The sequence below is a fragment of the Salvelinus fontinalis genome, chromosome 10 (assembly GCF_029448725.1).
Source record: "Salvelinus fontinalis isolate EN_2023a chromosome 10, ASM2944872v1, whole genome shotgun sequence".
NCBI lineage: Eukaryota > Metazoa > Chordata > Actinopteri > Salmoniformes > Salmonidae > Salvelinus > Salvelinus fontinalis.
In genome coordinates this window covers 35,705,219-35,724,350 of record NC_074674.1, presented here as the reverse complement: position 1 = coordinate 35,724,350, position 19,132 = coordinate 35,705,219, and the positions used below count along the sequence as shown (strand labels likewise).

The 19,132-nt window shown below is 41.1% G+C and overlaps 2 protein-coding genes across 2 annotated transcripts in view; one reads left to right on the top strand and one right to left on the bottom strand.

Annotated features, from left to right (window-relative positions):
* Nucleotides 1–3,938, bottom strand: part of LOC129864106 (ATP-dependent RNA helicase DQX1-like) — a 32,384-nt gene extending 28,446 nt beyond the window's left edge. Inside the window, exon 1 of the mRNA XM_055936705.1 lies at nt 3,565–3,938. The gene's annotated coding sequence lies outside the window, so the exon portion shown is untranslated. The remainder of the gene's footprint in view (nt 1–3,564) is intronic.
* Nucleotides 3,939–7,563: 3,625 nt separating this feature from the next.
* On the top strand, nt 7,564–11,936 carry LOC129864107 (isotocin-neurophysin IT 1). Its single transcript, XM_055936706.1, has 4 exons — nt 7,564–7,681; nt 7,897–8,024; nt 10,982–11,186; nt 11,569–11,936. Exons 1-4 carry the CDS (start codon nt 7,579–7,581, stop codon nt 11,712–11,714), a joined length of 582 nt encoding a protein of 193 aa, XP_055792681.1. The 5' UTR covers nt 7,564–7,578; the 3' UTR covers nt 11,715–11,936.
* Nucleotides 11,937–19,132: the final 7,196 nt, after the last annotated feature.

Below are 19,132 nucleotides of genomic sequence, written 5' to 3'. Positions count from 1 at the left end.
CCGCCCAGCCAAACTGAGCAATCGGGGGAGAAGGGCCTTGGTCAGGGAGGTGACCAAGAACCCGATGGACACTGTGATAGAGCTCTAGAGTTCCTCTATCGAGATGGGAGAACCTTCCAGAAGGACAACCATCTCTGCAGCACTCCACCAAACAGGCCTTTATGTTAGAGTGGCCAGATGGAAGCCACTCCTCAGTAAAAGGCACATGATAGCCGGCTTGGAGTTTGCCAAAAGGCACCTAAAGGACTCTTAGACCATGAGAAACAAGATTATCTGGTCTGATGAAACCAAGATTGCATCACGTCTGGAGGAAACTTGGCACCAGTCAGGATCGAGGGAAAGATGAATGGAGCAAAGTACAGAGAGATCCTTGATGAAAACCTGCTCCAGAGCGCTCAGGACCTCACACTGGGGAGAAGGTCCACCTTCCAACAGGACAACGACCCTAAGCACACAAAGACAATTCAGGAATAGCTTCGGGACAAATCTCTGAATGTCGTTGAGTGGCCCAGCCAGAGCCCAAACAAACATCTCTGGGAAGACCTGAAAATAGCTGTGCAGCAACAATCCCTGTCCGACCTGACAGAGCTTGAGAGGATCTGCAGAGAAGATTCAGAGAAACTCTCCAAATACAGGTGTGCCAAGCTTGTAGCGTCATACCCAAGAAGACTCTAGGCTGTAATTGCTGCCAAAGGTGCTTCAACAAAGTACTGAGTAAAGGGTTTCAGTTTTTTTATTTGTAATAAACTTGCAAAAATATATAAAAACCTATTTTTGATTTGTCATTATGGGGTATTGCTTTGATGCACCTGTACTGACCTCGCCTTCTGAATGATAGCGGGGAGAACAGGCCGTGACTTGGATGGTTACCTTTGCTTTCTTGGGTACAGGAACAATGGTGGACATCTTGAAGCATGTGGGGACAGCAGACTGGGATAGGGAGAGATTGAATATGTCCGTAAACACTCAAGCCAGCTGGTCTGCACATGCTATGAGGACACGGTTAGGGAGACAGTCAATGGCCGGCATGCTTGCGAGGGTTAACATGCTTAAACGTCTTACTCACGTTGGCCAATAAGAACGAGAGCCCACAGTCCTCGGGAATGGGCCGCGTCGGTGGCACTGTGTTATCCTCAATGCGAGTGAAGAAGGTGTTTAGCTTGTCGGGGAGCAAGACGTCAGTGTCCGCGATGTGGCTGGTTTTCCCGACGTGGCTGGTAATCCGTGATTGTCTGGAGTCTCGTGTCTAAGCCATTGAATTGCGACTCCACTTTGTCACTGTACTGACGTTTTGCCTTTTTGATTGCCTTACGGAGGGCATAACTACACTGTTGTTATTCAACCATATTCCCCGTCATCTTACCATGGTTAAATGGGGTGGTTCGCGCTATCAGTTTTGTGCGAATGCTGCCATCTATCCACAGTTTTTGGTTTGGGTAGGTTTTAATGGTCACAGTGGGAACAACTACCGTATACACTTCCTGATGAACTCAGTCACCGTGTCAGTGTAAACGTCAATGTTATTCTCAGAAGCAAGCCGGAACATATCCCAGTCCCAGTCAAAACAATCTTGATGCATGGATTCCGATTGGTCAGACCAGCATTGAATAGACCTTAGCAAGGGTACTTCCTGTTTGCGTTTCTGCCTACAGGAAGGAATGAGCAGAATGGAGTCGTGATCTTATTTGCCAAAGGGAGGGCGGGGGAGGGTCTTGTAGCCTTCACGGAAGGGAGAGTAACAGAGGTCAAGAGTTTTTGAAGTGCGAGTACTACAGGCAATGTGTTGATAGAACTTTGGTAGTATTTCCCTCAAATTTGCTTTGTCACCAGCTAGAATAAATGCAGCCTCGGGATATGTGGTTTCCAGATTGCACAAAGTCCAGAGTAGTTCCTTGAGGGCCATTGTGGTATCGGCTTGAGGTGGAATATACACGGCTGTGACTATAACTGAAGAGAATTCTATTGGGAGGTAATACGGTCTACATTTGATTATGAAGTATTCTAGGTCCGGTGAAAAAAGGAATTGAGTTATCACAATCTTAGTTATCAAAGTTATCACATGTTATCACAATCACACCATGAGTAGTTAATCATGAAACATACACCTCAACCTTTCTTCTTCCCAGAGTTTTATATAATAACAATAATGCTAAGTTGGTTAGATGCTAGAAGCAGAGCTGCCATGTCTGTCGGCGCCAGCTTCACCATCTGGCAGTCCGACGGACTAATCTGGGTTTGGTGGATGCCAGGAGAACGCTACCTGCCCCAATGCATAGTGCCAACTGTAAAGTTTAGTAGAGGAGGAATAATGGTCTGGGGCTGTAATTCATGGGTCGGGCTAGGCCCCTTAGTTCCAGTGAAGAAAAATCTTAACGCTACAGCATACAATGACATTCTAGACGATTCTGTGCTTCCAACTTTGTGGCAACAGTTTGGGTAAGGCCCTTTCCTGTTTCAGCATGACAATGCCCCCGTGCATAAAGCGAGGTCCATACAGAAATCGTTTGTCGAGATCGGTGTGGAAGAACTTGACTGGCCTGCACAGAGCCCTGACCTCAAACCCAACAAACACCTTTTGGATGAATTGGAACGCCGAATGCAAGCCAGGCCTAATCGCCTAACATCAGTACCCAACCTCACTAATGCTCTGGTGGCTGAATGGAAGCAAGCCCCCGCAGCAATGTTCCAACATCTAGTGGAAAGCCTTCCCAGAAGAGTAAAGGCTGTTATAGCAGCGAAGGGGGATCAACTCCATATCAATGCCCATGATTTTGGAATGAGATGTTGGATGAGCAGGTGTCCACATACACTACATGACCAAAGGTATCTTCTGATCCATGGTTACCTGCAACTCGCCTGTTTGGCACTTGCCTATGTTTAATGAGCACACTGACATAGGCCTGCATACAAAAACAAAGCATACACAGTGATTATATTGGCTATGGGGAAAACATTAGACCTCATCTCATAAGGTGAGTCCATCCATGGGGAAAGATAGGGGGGGGGGGGGGGGGGGGGGGGAGTTGGTGATGTTCAACATCATGTGGGAATCACGTGGGAGGGGTCTAATGTCAGTTTGGAGTTTACAGTAGACAATAAGAAAGAGCACTGGATGCATGACATCACGTGTTGTAACCATGTTATAACGTTAGCAAACAATGACTAGTCCTATTTTTTATTTATTTTTTACATCTATTATTTACTATCATGCAAACAAAATCATTGTAATATTGGCACGTAGCCGATTTGGCATTATGTTCAAATGCATCACAACTGTATGGCCATGACAATATATAAGACTGATCTTTATACTGTTTTTGGTCATGAGAAACTACAGATGACGACACCTGTACCAGTCAACCCACAATAACTCCCCCTGCCTTCGTTCTCTTCTTTCCTTATATGCCTCATTTCCTGCCCACCTCGAGTCCAGTAGGCCTATATCGACCTGCCAGGAACTACGTGTCAGCTGACAGTCACACACGCACGATAGGAGGGAAATATAATGAAGACCACTGGGAGAGACGAAAACAACCACGTAGACAAATGTCATTGGCATCTTACCTCCGACACATTTCTCTGGAGTCTCCTAAAATCCCCACCAAGGCGCGGGATATCCAGCAAAACAATATAACCCGCTGCGCTGTCAGTGAAACGTTCTACTGCTCACTGTTGTTGCACACACATTTCTTGGAAGAGACAATATGCGGATACAATGTTTCATTTTTTTGCAACTATTCACAGATTTTCTCTTCGGTTCTTCTCGGCCTCTGGTTTCTCCGTAACCGTTGACATTAATTAATAAAATAGAGCTCGTCGTCGACTGTTGATCTATCGAATCGCTTGCCTGGCTAAGCAAACTCCTTGCTCCGGTCAAACGCTCGCCACGCCCACAGACGTTAGTTTCTGAAGTATGTTGTGAACATAGAGCCACAGAGTTTCTAAACCCAGAGGCGCAACATCCCAAGACTTCCGGGAACGCTTTAGAAACAGACCAAACAGACCATTTGCGGTTTGAGAAGTCAATGAGAGAAGTGAAAGGGTATTCCTTAGTTGTGAATTTTCTCGAAATCTAAAGTCACAACCTAAATTCGAGTCAATGTGTTAAGTATTTGAGCTTTTATTACTTCAACCTCGTGAAAGTGACAAGGAATGCCGTTGAGTTGACGGTTTGCACATGCGTAGTTTGGTGCGAGACTTCCGTTAGACCCGATTACGTGTTTTTACGCATGCGCTTAGCTAGCCAACGTCGCCATGACATCGCATACAAGTGTGATCGAGGATTTCTATTGTAGAAGCAGTTTTAGGCTATCTTTGTACTGTACTGTCTTCGATCGAGCAGTGTAAGAATTCAATGGCAGTTTCTTTTGCATTGGGGACAACAGTTGTTGACAACTGTAGCATTGTAGCTAAATTTAACCCTAACCTCAGTCTCCTAACCTGACACGCTAATTCACCTAGCCTAGCGGTTAAGAGTGTTGGGCCAGTAACTGAAAGGTCGCTGGTTCGAATCCCCAAACCGAAGGTGGAAAATTCTGCTGTTCTGCCCTTGAGCAAGGCAGTTAACCCCCAACAACAACTGCTCCCTAGATGTCGATTCAGAGGATTTGGGTTAAATGTGGAAGACACATTTTGGTGGAATGCATTCAGTTGTGCAACTGACTATGTATCCCCTTCTCTAATTCATCTAACATGCAACATCAGTTATCCTAACCTACTATGTAAACAAAGCATCTCTGTCGAGAAATCATCAGTCTCATAACACCAGAGCCAGGTATCAATGGGCGTTTCCTGATATCAGGGATGAATTACATCATACTGGCCATGTTTCGCCAACTCACTGTGCACAGGTGGAGTCAACATTCAACAGAGGATGAGCTGGCTCTTTATCAGTGGTCAGAAATATTTTGCCAATTTATGCCAAGAGGACCAAACCTCTTCAGGATGTCACTAGTTGATGTCGTTATAATAATTTTTGCACAAATTCAGATATCAGCTATAATTATTAGATGCATTCAAATATGGCCACTAAAGGCCTTTCAAAATATGCCTCTCCACACAAATATAATTTTTTCTCAATGTCATTTCTTTTGCATTATCATGTAGGGCTTTGACGTCAATTGATGTTTTTCCATTATGTGGACTGAGTAATAATTGGTGTAGGCCTAATTAGAAAAATTAAGTTGGGGTGGAAATAGGCCTAACAATGTCCAGATAATGACTTGAGTTAAATTCATAGGATCTGTCCAGGTTAAAACATAATGAGAAATACATGATTAACACATGGTCAGGTCAAGGCCAACCGTGCTCTTGTTATTAATAAGGACAATGAGAACCTTTTAATCATCCCTTGAGCCATTTCTCTATTTATCTGAAGTTCTCGTTTCCTCTTATTACATTAGTTGTTACATAGCCAATACAGGCTGAGTAAAGTCATACATACAAACACACACACACACACAATAATAGATTGTAACGTAATTTTTTTAAATGAATGTGTTAATTTAATAAATAAAGGATTCTTCATAGTCCGTGGCATATTGTGGAGAATTAGGGGGCAACCCCGGCCATGACTCGAACCCTGGTCCAGCAGAGGGAGCACGCTCCTATCCACATCAACAGGACCACAGCGGAGAAGGTGAAAAGCTTCATGTTCCTCTGCGTACACATCACTGACAATCTGAAATGGTCCACCCACACAGAAAGTGTGGTGAAGAAGGCGCAACAGCGCCTCTTCAACCTCAGGAGGCTGAAGAAATTCAGCTTGGCCCCTAAGACCCTCACAAACGTTTACAAATGCAAAATTGAGAGCTTCCTGTCGAGCTGTATCACCGCCTGGTACGGCAACTGCACTGCCCGCAACCACAGTACTCTCCAGAGGGTGGTGCGGTCTACCAAACGCATCACCAGGGGCACACTGCCTGCCCTCCAGGACACTAACAGCACCCGATGTCACAGGAAGGCCAAAAAGATCCTCAAGGACATCAATCACCCAAGCCACAGCCTGTTCACAACGCTACCATCCAGAAGGCGAGGTCAGTGCAGGTGCATCAAAGCTGGGACGAGATACTGAAAAACAGCTTCTATCTCAAGGCCATCAGACAGTTAAATAGCCATCACTAGCCTGCTACCACCCGGTTACTCAACCCTGCACCTTAGAGGCTGCTGCCCTATATTCATACTACACACATACTATATACATAGACATGGAATCACTGGCCACTTTAATAATGGACCACTGGTCACTTTAATAATGTTTACATACTGCTTTACTCATTTCCTATGTATATACTGTACTCTATTCTATGTCACTCCGACATTGCTCGTCCTAATGTTTATATATTTCTTAATTCCATTCTTTTACTTTTAGATTTGTGTGTATCGTTGCGAATTGTTAGATACTACTGCACTGTTGGAGCTAGGAACACAGGCATTTCGCTACACCCACAATAACATCTGCTAAATATGTGTATGCGACAAATATAATTTGATTTGATTTGACAAACAAATCAACTCTGAAGTCATAGCTCCCTCCTGTTTTACCCTTTTCATCCCCCCTTCCCTCCTACCCTTGTTGTTCATCCCATAACATTTATAAACATAACGTACTGTAGAACCAGTGTTGTAGTACTCGAGACCGGTCTCAAGACCATATTATGAGTGTCTCGGTCTTGTCTGGGTGTCAGATACATTTGTACTCGGTCTTGACTTGGTCTCGGACTCGTAATTTCTTCCGGAGACCAGCGGAGAAAAAACTCAGAATTATCAGCTTCCATTTCTTAAGTGCATAAAACTGCTTCGCCAGGTCAAATATATACACTCCTTTCTTGATACCTTAATTCCTGAACAGTCTTTATATCTATTATAGAAGTTTGAGCTGTGGCGAACCTATTGGACCTAGGCCTTTAGTGTGTGACAACTTCGTCAGGACAGCAACAGTAATACTGACAGCAACAGTAATAGGAGAGTGCACTTTTTGTAAAACACAAAAAGTCCATAAACAATTATTATTGTTATTATTTTATTAATCCTTAGAGGCGTAGAGGGCCCTCATTGTTCTCCACTGTGTTTGGGTTAGTAATACTTTGTATAGTGGCTCTGTTTTCCCTCAGCATGCATTTTGTCACCATTCTGAATGTCTAAAGAATTCATATGTTGTTCTGAAATATGAACACAGAAATACTGGAAATTTTAAACTCTTATTATGGTGGTGATTTGACAAAATTACAATCATGGTCTTGAATTGGACTCACTATTTCTCGGTCCTCAGTCTTGACTTGGTCTCGCCCCCCCCCTTCTTCAGTCGACTCGATTTGCTCCGGTCTCAAACACAACACTGCGTAGAACTATGGAAACTCATATCAGTGTAAAGTAAGACTAACCAGACCCCCCATATCTCTTATGCATGGTCACGCCTGATATGCCCTTTTCTTGTCCATCTCAATGTCCATTCCCTTTACTAATCAAGTCACACAATTAGTACCTGTGGAATAACGTCTTGATTGGACTTAATTGGTGGTTTTGAGGCCATGTCACAGCCTAAGAGACAGAGCAAGAGGTATAAAAGGGTACCTTTTCATGGCAAGCAACACGAACAAAGACAATCAACCTTTACCAAGATCAACCATCAATCATCGACAAATTCGCAGATCATCCTCACCAAAGCTTCAACCTCAACACAGTAAGTGTGTCTTCTGTATCTCATACAGTGTTTGTATTTTCTCTGACAATTTTAAAACGACTTTATCTTTAAAAAACATGTAAAGTCTGTAACAGACTTTGCAAGAATTATTGCAGCAATAGACTGTCTATGATTGATCTTACCATTGTACCTCTATCCTGAGACAAGTAGCAGCAACTTAGACAAACTTAAATACATTTTTCCTTCTTTCTCAGTGGCTATGTTTGGCACCTCAGTGTCCGCCCTCTGTCTGCTGTTCCTGCTTACTTTATGCACTGCATGCTACATCTCCAACTGCCCCATAGGAGGCAAGAGATCAGCACTAGCTTTCCCATCCAGAAAGGTACCAAGTAATTCTCAGCAGTTCCTCTTTGTTATTGTCTATTGTTACTGTGTGTCTGTTATAGAGTTGGATTCGTGGCTGCATATAGGCTTGCATCTTAGCTTTGAAGGGTTGAGATTGCACGTTCAAATCAAAGGTTATTGCATGTCAATACTGTATATCCCCCTCCTTTTCCCCCTTTTTCTTTAGACTCCAAAAACACTCTTATGCATATGAACAACAACTTACAGACACACAAATAATGACTCTCATCTGCCCAGATCTGCATGCTCACTAGTGCCTGCATTATTGTTTGCCACTTGGCCTTAAATTGTACCAATTAGTTTTTTCTCTCGTCGTCTAGGCTATTTCAACATTTAAATAATAAATCATTTTAAAAAATCCATTGTGTCAATGATGGCGGATTGATTGACTTTCAAGTTTTTAGTATACGTTTTTTTAAATTGAGTGATGAGAAGAGAATCGTTCAGCCCATTGGGTATCTCACTACACCCCATATACCATGTCTTGAAATATGCAGACAGACAGATTAAAAGTATGTTTACATTGTAATACTTCTGACAGACAACTTTCTAGCTCCGTCCACAACTTCCAGACTTTATAGCATTCCCAGAAAGCATGGATTATTGAGTCATTATTAGTTTTGCACTTGAGACATGACTCTGCCGTTGTGCTGTAGAATTGAGAATTTTGTCTCTTGTATAATACATTCTATGCATACGTTTATACTGGATTAAGCATACATTTTTGTCTTGGTTTTCTAAGAGATTGTCAGTTGGATATGCTCTCTGCAAGGTTTTGTATATCTTCCCGATCATATGAACATTCTTGTTGGACTCAAATACGATTCCCTCAAGGTTGCGCTGATGTCCAAAATATTTAAAATCAACATTTTGTGATATGTAACTTTTAAGTTGCATGTATTTGAAACTATCTACATTGGTCAGTCCAAAATTACTTTTTAATTCTGTCATGGAAATAAATGTATTTCCTGTTACCAAGTCATTCACGGTTTCTATGCCTTTAGTTTTCCATGTGGACCAAATTATCGATGAATTCTGAAAAGCTATCCAAGGATTGTTCCATAAGGTTGTGTTTTTAGGGAGTGATATTGGTTCTTGTAGAATACTTTTCATTTTCATCCATATTGTTCGTGTTCTTCACTATGAAGTTCTTAATGTTCTAAGTTTTATCCTTTGAAAATAGACACGTAAAAAATATTCTGCGGATGAGCATGCACATCTTCCATATATATCCATTGTTCCTCTTTAGTGCATTTAAATTAATGTCGCAAGTAAAAGCCTTGGGTAGTGAGTTTATATAATTTCAAGTCTGAAAGGTTAAAACCACCCTCAGACTTAGGAAGATGTAAAACTGTTTATTCTATGAATTTTATTTGCCCATATGAAGTCTGTTATGACCGAGTATACCTTTATAAAGAATGTCTTCAGTGGGGTATTTGAAATTACCGAAAATAAATACAAAACTTTGTCAGCCATTCCATTCTAAGAGGTTTATTCTACCTGTGAGATTTATGGGAAAATTATTCAATTTAATTAGATCTGCTTTCATATTGTTGCTTTCATAATGGAATAAAGCTCAAATCAAATTCTATTTGTCACATGCGCCAAATACAACAGGTTACCTTACCGCGAAGTGCTTACAAGCCCTTAACCAACAATGCAGTTCAAGAAATAGAGTTAAGAAAATATTTACCAAATAAACTAAAGTAAAACATTTGAAAAGTAACACAATAAGTTATCTTTATATATGTGTTGTTTGTTGTCACTTATTAAGCAAACAAAGTTTTTAATATTTTCTGTGGTCCACTTAAAGCATTGCTGTAGATCGTGAGTTGTTATTTTTCTTGGCATTATTATTACATTTTCCACATTAATTTTATAACCTGACTTTTGAGTATTCTTAAAAATATTTTTTAGCAAAGGGGGCATTGAGTTTTCAATATTGGTCAGGTATATCAGGAGATCATCTGCAAATAAGATTATTTTATATTCATGTTTACCAATACTGATACCTGTTACGTTAACCGTGGGTCCTGTCTAATTCTTTCTGCATGCGGTTCAATTGCCAGTGCAAACATGAGGGGGGAGAGGGGCATCCCTGTCTTGTGCCTCTTTCTAAAGCAATTTCATCAGATAATGCGTTATTTGTGTATATTTTTTATTTAAGACATTTATACAATATTTGTATTAAATGTAAAAGTTTGGAATATAAAAGGCCATTCAAGACGGTCGAAAGTCTTTTTGGCATCAACAGCCATTATTGATAAATCTATATCTTTTTTTTTTTTGCGTATGGTATTAAACTGAAACATGTTCTTGTATTTGTTTGAGTTTTTTTTATAAACCCTGTTTGATTATCAAGTCTGTAAGACTTATGCCATACTATTGCTTATAAGCTTTGGTATAATTTTATTGTCACAATTTATTAACCTTATGAGTCTATAATCAGCATGGGACACTACAGAGAGTTTTCTGGTTTTACTATAACTGAAATAACTGTTTGATATTGAACTAGGAAGTACTGAAGTGAGTGAAGTGTGTTTTCATTTGTATAAATAGTGGGGCAACTTTACCCCAAAATATTTAATAGAATTCTATGGGAAATCCATCTATTCTTGGTTATTTTTTGTCTGCTGATAGTTGCTTCATAGTTGTTGCGTCTAGGAAAGCTATAAGATCCATCCAACTGTTCTTTTATTTGGATTTATTTACATTTTCATAGAAGCTTTTAAAATTGTAATTAATTGAATTGTTTCTAATTAATGCTTTTGTATTTTTATCTTTTACAATTATAACTGGTTTAGAATGTATTTGTTTATCAATACTGTATATTGTATTGTACTGTTATGAAAAAACAAAATGTTCTATAAATATATAACTTGTATCTATAATAACAATATAACTATAACTTTCTGTTTCCTATTATCTTTCCAGTGCATGTCGTGTGGCCCCGGGGACAGGGGTCGCTGCTTTGGCCCCAATATCTGCTGTGGGGAGGGGATGGGCTGTTACGTGGGCTCCCCCGAGGCAGCTGGCTGCGTGGAAGAGAACTACCTGCCCTCCCCCTGTGAGGCCGGAGGAAGAGTGTGTGGCTCTGAGGAGGGACGTTGTGCTGCACCGGGGATCTGCTGTGACGTGGGTAAGACAAAGACTATACTCCTATTTTCGTGTATAGCAAATGTTTCCGTTCACACTGAATGATTCTGCAAAGGAGCAAAACGCATTGTATGCAGTAGGGTTTGTTTTCTATGGATTGCTGGTTGTGGCAATTTAAATAGACTATTTAATTGTTAATATCATGTGCCAAGCTCTTGTGGTATTGAATACTTTGTCATTGTCAGCAACCAAACTATTTGCTCCACGATCACTTAAGAGTTTAGGAATAAATGTGGTGCTGTATAGCCATTAGCCAATGGTAATAATGTACTATTTACATGTATTACTTGTTGTGAGTTCATACAGATTCAGTTTAATATGACAGTTGTGTGACAAATTGTCTATTTTGGTCTTTTCTCTTTTAGAGGGTTGTAGTATTGACCAATCCTGTACTGAGGAGGATGAAGCCGAATACATAAGCCAATCAGTGAGCAGTAGCCATGGCCATGATCTGCTGATGAAGCTTCTGAACATGATTAGCCACACCCCTCCCCACAGAGTCCACCAATAAAACAGCCTCTACAGGTATTCAGGGGCAGTCCTGAGTTGAAAGACAGTGTAAAAAATCTGTCACATCTCAATGTCAGAGGCATACCTATGTACATAGATTTTGTACAGAAGACAGACATAGATGTAAAGGATTAGTTTTGCTTGTAACTGTTTGTGTAATCGCTTGTGCTTCAAGAGTCAAATAAAGCTTACTGTACAAAAACAACTGTCAGGATAGTCAAGAGCTAGGTTTCCATCCAATTTGTGACCAATTTTTATGTGAATATTCTAAAATCTGCATAAAACAATTTGCCTATTTTCCCACCAGAGATTTTTCCATCAAGCAAACTTTTTGTGGATAAAAGGCTGTGCGTGATGACGTAGTGCACACAAAAATAACCTTATACAAACTCCTATGTGCCGAATTTAAAAAAACAAGTTAAATGGGTTTCCATCGCATTTTCAACTACTGATGGTTTTGTTTCAAAAACTGTTGCGCAATATTGCAAAAGAGCCCACTCTGGTCTTGGCACATGAGCTCTAGCCAACAGCTCACAGATACAGTGTGGGTAGACGACCTACAATATGAGATTATCATGGAAAATATATTTTTAATTTGTCAAACAGCAGCCAAGCATCGATCATGTCACCAGAATAAGACCCTCAATATTTATTGTAAAGGTGCATCAAGTTCATCACATTGCACATTCACCACCCTGTGAAGTTCATCATCATTTATTTAATCTGTAGCCTAATAAACTGCATGGTTTCCCTTGTTGTAGTGGGAGGATCACTCAACATAAACTCAGCAAAAAAAGAAACGTCCTCTCACTGTCAACTGCGTTTATTTTCAGCAAACTTAACATCTGTAAATATTTGTATGAACATAACAAGATTCAACAACTGAGACAAACTGAACAAGTTTCACAGACAAGTGACTAACAGAAATTGAATAATGTGTCCCTGAACAAAGGGGGGGTCAAAATCAAAAGTAACAGTCAGTATCTGGTGTGACCACCAGCTGCATTAAGTACTGCAGTGCATCTCCTCCTCATGGACTGCACCAGATTTGCCCGTTCTTGCTGTGAGATGTTACCCCACTCTTCCACCAAGTCACCTGCAAGTTCCCAGACATTTCTGTGAGGAATGGCCCTAGCCCTCACCCTCCGATCCAACAAGTTCCAGACGTGCTCAATGGGATTGAGATCCGGGCTCTTTACTGGCCATGGCTGAACACTGACATTCCTGTCTTGCAGGAAATCACGCACAGAACGATCAGTATGGCTGGTGGCATTGTCATGCTGGAGGGTCATGTCAGAATGAGCCTGCAGGAAGGGTACCACATGAGGGAGGAGGATGTCTTCCCTGTAACGCACAGCGTTGAGATTGCCTGCAATGACAAAAAGCTCAGTCCAATGATGTTGTGACACACCGCCCCAGACCATGACGGACCCTCCACCTCCAAATAGATCCTGCTCCAGAGTACAGGCCTCGGTCTTTGACAATTGCCTCCACACCTTTTATAGTCAACATTAATAGTCAGGCAATAAACTGCAGAGGTTCGATTGCAAAAGGATTTCACATTTCATTGACATTCATACAATTTAATCTAAATTCAGATAAAAGATATACAATAAACAATCATACTGTAACATACACTGAGTGTACAAAACATTATGAACACCTGCTCTTTCCATGACATAGACTGACCAGGTAAATCCAGTTGAAAGCTATGATCCCTTATTGATGTAACTATGTAACTAGCTATGATCCCTTATTGATGTTAAATCCACTTCAATCAGTGTAGATGAAGGGGAGGAGACAGGTTAAAGAAGGATTTTTAAGCTTTGAGACCATAGTGACATGGATTGTCTATGTGTGCCATTCAGAGGATGAATGTGCAAAACAAAATATTTAAAGTGCCCTCGAACAGGGTATGGTAGTAGGTGCCAGGAGCATGACACAAACCACACTCTAACAATTAGGGGTTCAACAAGGATTCTTCTAAGATCCTCAAAGTTTGATAAGACAGCAGGTGCAGGCACTTAACTGAAAAATGTAAAGATCTACTCAATTTAAGGTAAGGTTTGTCCTTTGCATGAACTAAATTGATATTGTTTTATGATGATACCATCTGTATTTAAATTTTTGTGCCAATCTTTCTAAAACAGAAAATGGACACAATTCAAATCAAATTGCATTTGTCACATGTGCCGAATACAACAGGTGTAGACCTTACAGTAAAATGCATACTTACAAGCCCTTAACCAGCAATGCAGTTGTAAGACAAATAAGTGCTGACATCAGGTGCTGTAGGTGTCCAGGAGGGCAGGCAGTGTGCCTTCTGTGATGCATTGGGCAGACCGCACCACCCTCTGGAGAGCCCTGCGGTTGCGGGCGGTGCTTTTGCCGTACCAGGCGGTGATACAGCCCGACAAGATTCTCTCAATTGTGCATCTGTAAAAGTTTGTGATGGTCTTATGGGACAATCCGAATTTCCTCAGCCCCCTGAGGTTGAAGAGGCGCTGTTGTGCCTTCTTCACCACACTGTCTGGGTGGGTGGACCATTTCAGATTGCCATTGATGTGTACGCCGAGGAACTTGAAGCTTTCCACCTTCTCCACTGCGGTCCTGTCGATGTGGATAGAGGCGGGCTCACTCTGTTGTTTCCTGAAGTCCACGATCAGCTCCTTAATTTTGTTGACACTGAGGGAGAGGTTATTTAACTGGCACCACTCTGCCAGGGCCCTCACCTCCTCCATGTAGGCTGTCTTGTCATTGTTGGTAATCAGGCCTACTATTGTTGTGTCGTCTGAAAACTTGATGATTGAGTTGGAGGCGTGCATGGCCACGCAGTCATGGGTGAACAGGGAATACAGGAGGGGGCTGAGGACGTACCCTTGTGGGGCCCCTGTGTTAAGGATCAGCAAAGTGGAAGTGTGGTTTCCTACCTTCACCACCTGGGGGCAGCCCGTCAGGAACTCCAAGACCCAGTTGCAGGACAGCAGGACAATAATCTAAAACACAAGGCCAAATATACACCGGAGTTGCTTAAAAAGACGACATTGAACGTTCCCGAGTGGCCTAGTTACAATTGACTTGATTTGAAAATCTATGGCAATACTTTAAAATGGCTGTCTAGCAATGATCAACAACCAACTTGACAGAGCTTGAAGAATTAAAAAAATTATAAATGTGCAAATATTGTACAATCCAGTTACTCTAAGAGACGTAACCAAAAAGACACAGCTGTAATCGCTACCAAAGGTGATTCTAGAAGGTATTGACTCAGGGAGGTTGAATACTTATGTAATCAAGATACAGACCTATATCCATCCTGCCCTGCCTTTCTAAAGTCCTCGAAAGCCAAGTTAACAAACAGATCACTGACCATTTAGAATCCCACCGTACCTTCTCCGCTGTGCAATCTGGTTTCCGAGCTGGTCACGGGTGCACCTCAGCCACGCTCAAGGTACTAAACGATATCAAAACCGCCATCGATAAAAGACAGTACTGTGAAGCCGTCTTCATCAACCTGGCCAAGGCTTTTGACTCTGTCAATCACCGTATTCTTATCGGCAGACTCAACAGCCTTGGTTTCTCAAATGACTGCCTCGCCTGGTTCACCAACTACTTCTCAGATCGATTTAACACACTGAACTCTGAGGGCATGTTGTCCGGACCTCTGGCAGTCTCTATGGGGGTGCCACAGGGTTCAATTCTCGGGCCAACTCTTTTCTCTGTATATATCAACGATGTCGCTCTTGCTGCGGGTGATTCCTCAATCCACCTCTATGCAGACAACACCATTCTGTATACATCTGGCCCTTCTTTGGACACTATGCTAACAAACCTCCAAACGAGCTTCAACGCCATACAACACTCCACCGTGGCCTCCAACTGCTCTTAAACGCTAGTAAAACTAAATGCATGCTCTTCAACCGATCACTGCCCGCACCCTCCCGCCCGACTAGCATCACTACTCTGGACGGTTCTGACTTAGAATATGTGGACAACTACAAATACCTAGGTGTCTGGCTAGACTGTAAACAGTCCTTCCAGACTCATATTAAGCATCTCCAATCCAAAATTCAATCTAGAATCAGCTTCCTATTTTGGAACAAAGCCTCCTTCACTCATGCTGCCAAACATTCCCTCGTAAAACTGACTATCCTACCAATCCTCGACTTCGGCGATATCATTTACAAAATAGCCTCCAACACTCTACTCAGAAAATTCGATGCAGTTTATCACAGTGCCATCCGTTTTGTCACCAAAGCCCCATATACCACCCACCACTGCGACCTGTATGCTCTCGTCGGCTACATATTCGTCGCCAAACCCACTGACTCCAGGTCATCTATAAGTCTTTGCTAGGTAAAGCTCCGCCTTATCTCAGCTCACTGGTCACCATAACAACACGCGCTCCAGCAGGTATATCTCACTGGTCATCCCCAAAGCCAACACCTGCTTTGGCCGCCTTTCCTTCCAGTTCTCTGCTGCCAATGACTGGAACGAACAGCAAAAAAAAAAAATAGCTGAAGCTGGAGACATATCTCCCTCACTAACTTTAAGCATCAGCTATCTGAGCAGCTTACTTATCGCTGCAGCTGTACACAGCCCATCTGTAAATAGCCCATCCAACTACCTACCTCATCCCCATATTGTTTTTATTTACTTTTTGTTGTTGCTCTTTTGCACACCAGTATTTCTACTTGCATATCATCATCTGCTCATCTATCACTCCATGGTTAATTTTCTAAATTGTAATTACTTCGCTACTATGGGCTATGTATTGCCTTACCTCTTTACTCCATTTGCACACACTGTATATAGAATTTTTCATTGTGTTATTGACTGTACAGTACTTTTGTTTATCCCACTTTTAACTCTGTGTTGTTGTTTTTTGTCGTAGTGCTTTGCTTTATCTTGGCCAGGTCGCAGTTGTAAATGAGAACTTGTTCTCAACTGGCCTACCTGGTTTGATAAAGGTGAAATAAAATAAAATAAATAAGGAATTTTTGTTTGGAGGTCAATGAGAAAGTGTTGAATTTGGTTAACAAAATGTTTTAATTTCTACATGATGCTTATTTGATCGAATAGAAGTTTCGTACTAGTTAGTTTGTTACGAATGCACTGATATACGTGTACTCAAGTGGCATTTCAGCAATTTACGCAAAAATGTATTTTTTGGAGTTGTGCCTGTTGTCATAGAGATATATAGAGGACTCATTATGGATATAACACGTTTTAGCATGGCCATTGAGGGATTCCACTATTTTAAAGTATTCAACTGGGCGGGGATAGCTTTGAGTTGGGCAAAACCAGCCCCCCAAAAATAAGAAAATGTACTACTTTAACATGGAGATGCTGTTACACACTATAAATGGCACAGATACAAAGGTGAGTCCTCTATCTCTATGGCCAGTTGTTCACACAGATAGCTGCCCTCTTATTGTCTAGAATGGTCCCACCTGATCTTGCCTCCTCCCGACTGCCTTCCATCATCTTTAAAGAGATGCATTTCCATTGTTAGAGCTGTCACTCGAATATCTTGTCAATAGAAAAGACAATCTTTGGGGTGCCTAACATTTCCAAATATCTACTTGAGAGCGTCACCTACTGGTCAATGCAAAAACTGCATAGAACGTTGAGGGACAAGTTGACACAACGACATTAGGCAAAAGGTAATCTAGGCATATTTTAAAATATAACTCTATAAATTCATAACATGAATAAAAGTGGTTTTAAAAAATGTATCATGCTTGACACTGACCATGATAAAATGTTGCTCCCTGTAGGCTATGTGCCATGAATAAATTGTAGACTACTAAGCTATTGCATGTGGAATAATAATATTTTTCCTTAGCTACACTTTGAAACGGCGGTGATATGTGAATGCTTCCATACAGCCGTTACACAATAGGTAGTGTAGCATAGCACAGAGAATTTACGACCAACCTTTACTTGGCGATACTTTCTCAATTCCTGACTTGGAAGTCAACACGTCTTCTAAACTTCCATGTCTTGTTTCTCTCCATGAATTAATCCAAAAATGTGTATGCCACTATGTTGTTAATTTCAAATCTTCTCATTGACGGAGACAGGTGAGTGTCATGCGGCACTTTGGGGTGTACAGCCACCTGTCTCAATCAATGAGAGAAGATTTGAAATAGACAATATGGCGGTGTACATATTGTTGGATTACTAAATTAATAAAACATTCATTTAATTTAAAGATGCACTATGCAGAAATCACTCCGGCATTTCCTGGTTGCTAAAATTCTAATAGTTCGCCAAATTTCATTTTGTGACTAAATAAACAAGTATAGTGTAGAGAATCATTGTACCATCTAAACCGCTGTAAAATATATTTTCCATAACCAAAAATATTGTATTTTCAGCTGATGTACAAAAGCTAAAGTAAAAGACGCAAAAAGTAAACTGAACGGGAAGCATAAAAATAGTGCACATAGAACCGATTTACAGATTCTTAGACTTGCCTTCAATGACAGATCTATAACTGATATTTCTATGTGAATTTGCTGGGGGTCGCCCAAAAAGTTACATATTGAAGCACTAAAGGGTAGGTAGCATAAACGTAACCACATGTAACATATGGATTTGTATTAGTATACGCACCATGGTGGAAAAATCTGCCATGCTGTCCTGGAGTAAGGCAGTTAACAACCAACAATAACTGCTCCCTGGGTGCTGATGACGTGGATGAAGGCAGCCACCCCCACCTCTCTGAATCAGAGGGGTTGGGTTAAATGGACACCCACCTGTCTCAATCAATGAGAGAAGATTTGAAATAGACAAGAAGGCCGCGTACACATTTTATGATTACTAAATGGATTAAAACATGTATTTTATTTAAAGGGTAGGTAGCCTAAATGTAACCACATGTAACCTATGTTTCTTGAATTAGTATACGCATCAATGGGGAAAAATCTGCCGTTCTGCACTTGAGCGTGGATGTCATGGACGTCGATTAAGGCCGCCCTCCTTTATTTTGGTACTGTCCATATGTAGCTCGTATTTACCTAAAACTAACACTGCAGATAGCAATATTGGGTGATTTGAAAAGTCATAGTCAATCGATCAATAATATAATAATTATTTTAGCAAAAATGTTTATCTTTCAGTTACAATCTGTAGAAGCTATGAGAATCGAAAAGTTCAGTACTTTTGTGAAGCATCACAGCACAGTTGAAATATATATGGCAAATAGAAATCCAAAATGGATGGTGTTAAGAGATAGATGGGAGGGGTTGAATGGAGCTGAAGGGTGGGACTAATAACAACAAGATAACCAATGTAAAACATACGGGGTCTGTAAAATGTATATAGGTTCAGAAATGTTGTGAAATAGCAGAGTTACAAATAGAAATCAAACTGGATGGACATCAGAAATAGCGGAAGGACTAAAAACAAACA

What these genes read in the sequence shown, in the direction of transcription:
- LOC129864107 (XM_055936706.1), top strand. Translation starts at nt 7,579, where the DNA reads ATGGCAAGCAACACGAACAAAGACAATCAACCTTTACCAAGATCAACC. An exon ending in AAAGCTTCAACCTCAACACA is followed by an intron (nt 7,682 to 7,896) that starts GTAAGTGTGTCT and finishes CTTCTTTCTCAG; the next exon opens with TGGCTATGTTTGGCACCTCA. An exon ending in GGGGATCTGCTGTGACGTGG is followed by an intron (nt 11,187 to 11,568) that starts GTAAGACAAAGA and finishes TTTCTCTTTTAG; the next exon opens with AGGGTTGTAGTATTGACCAA.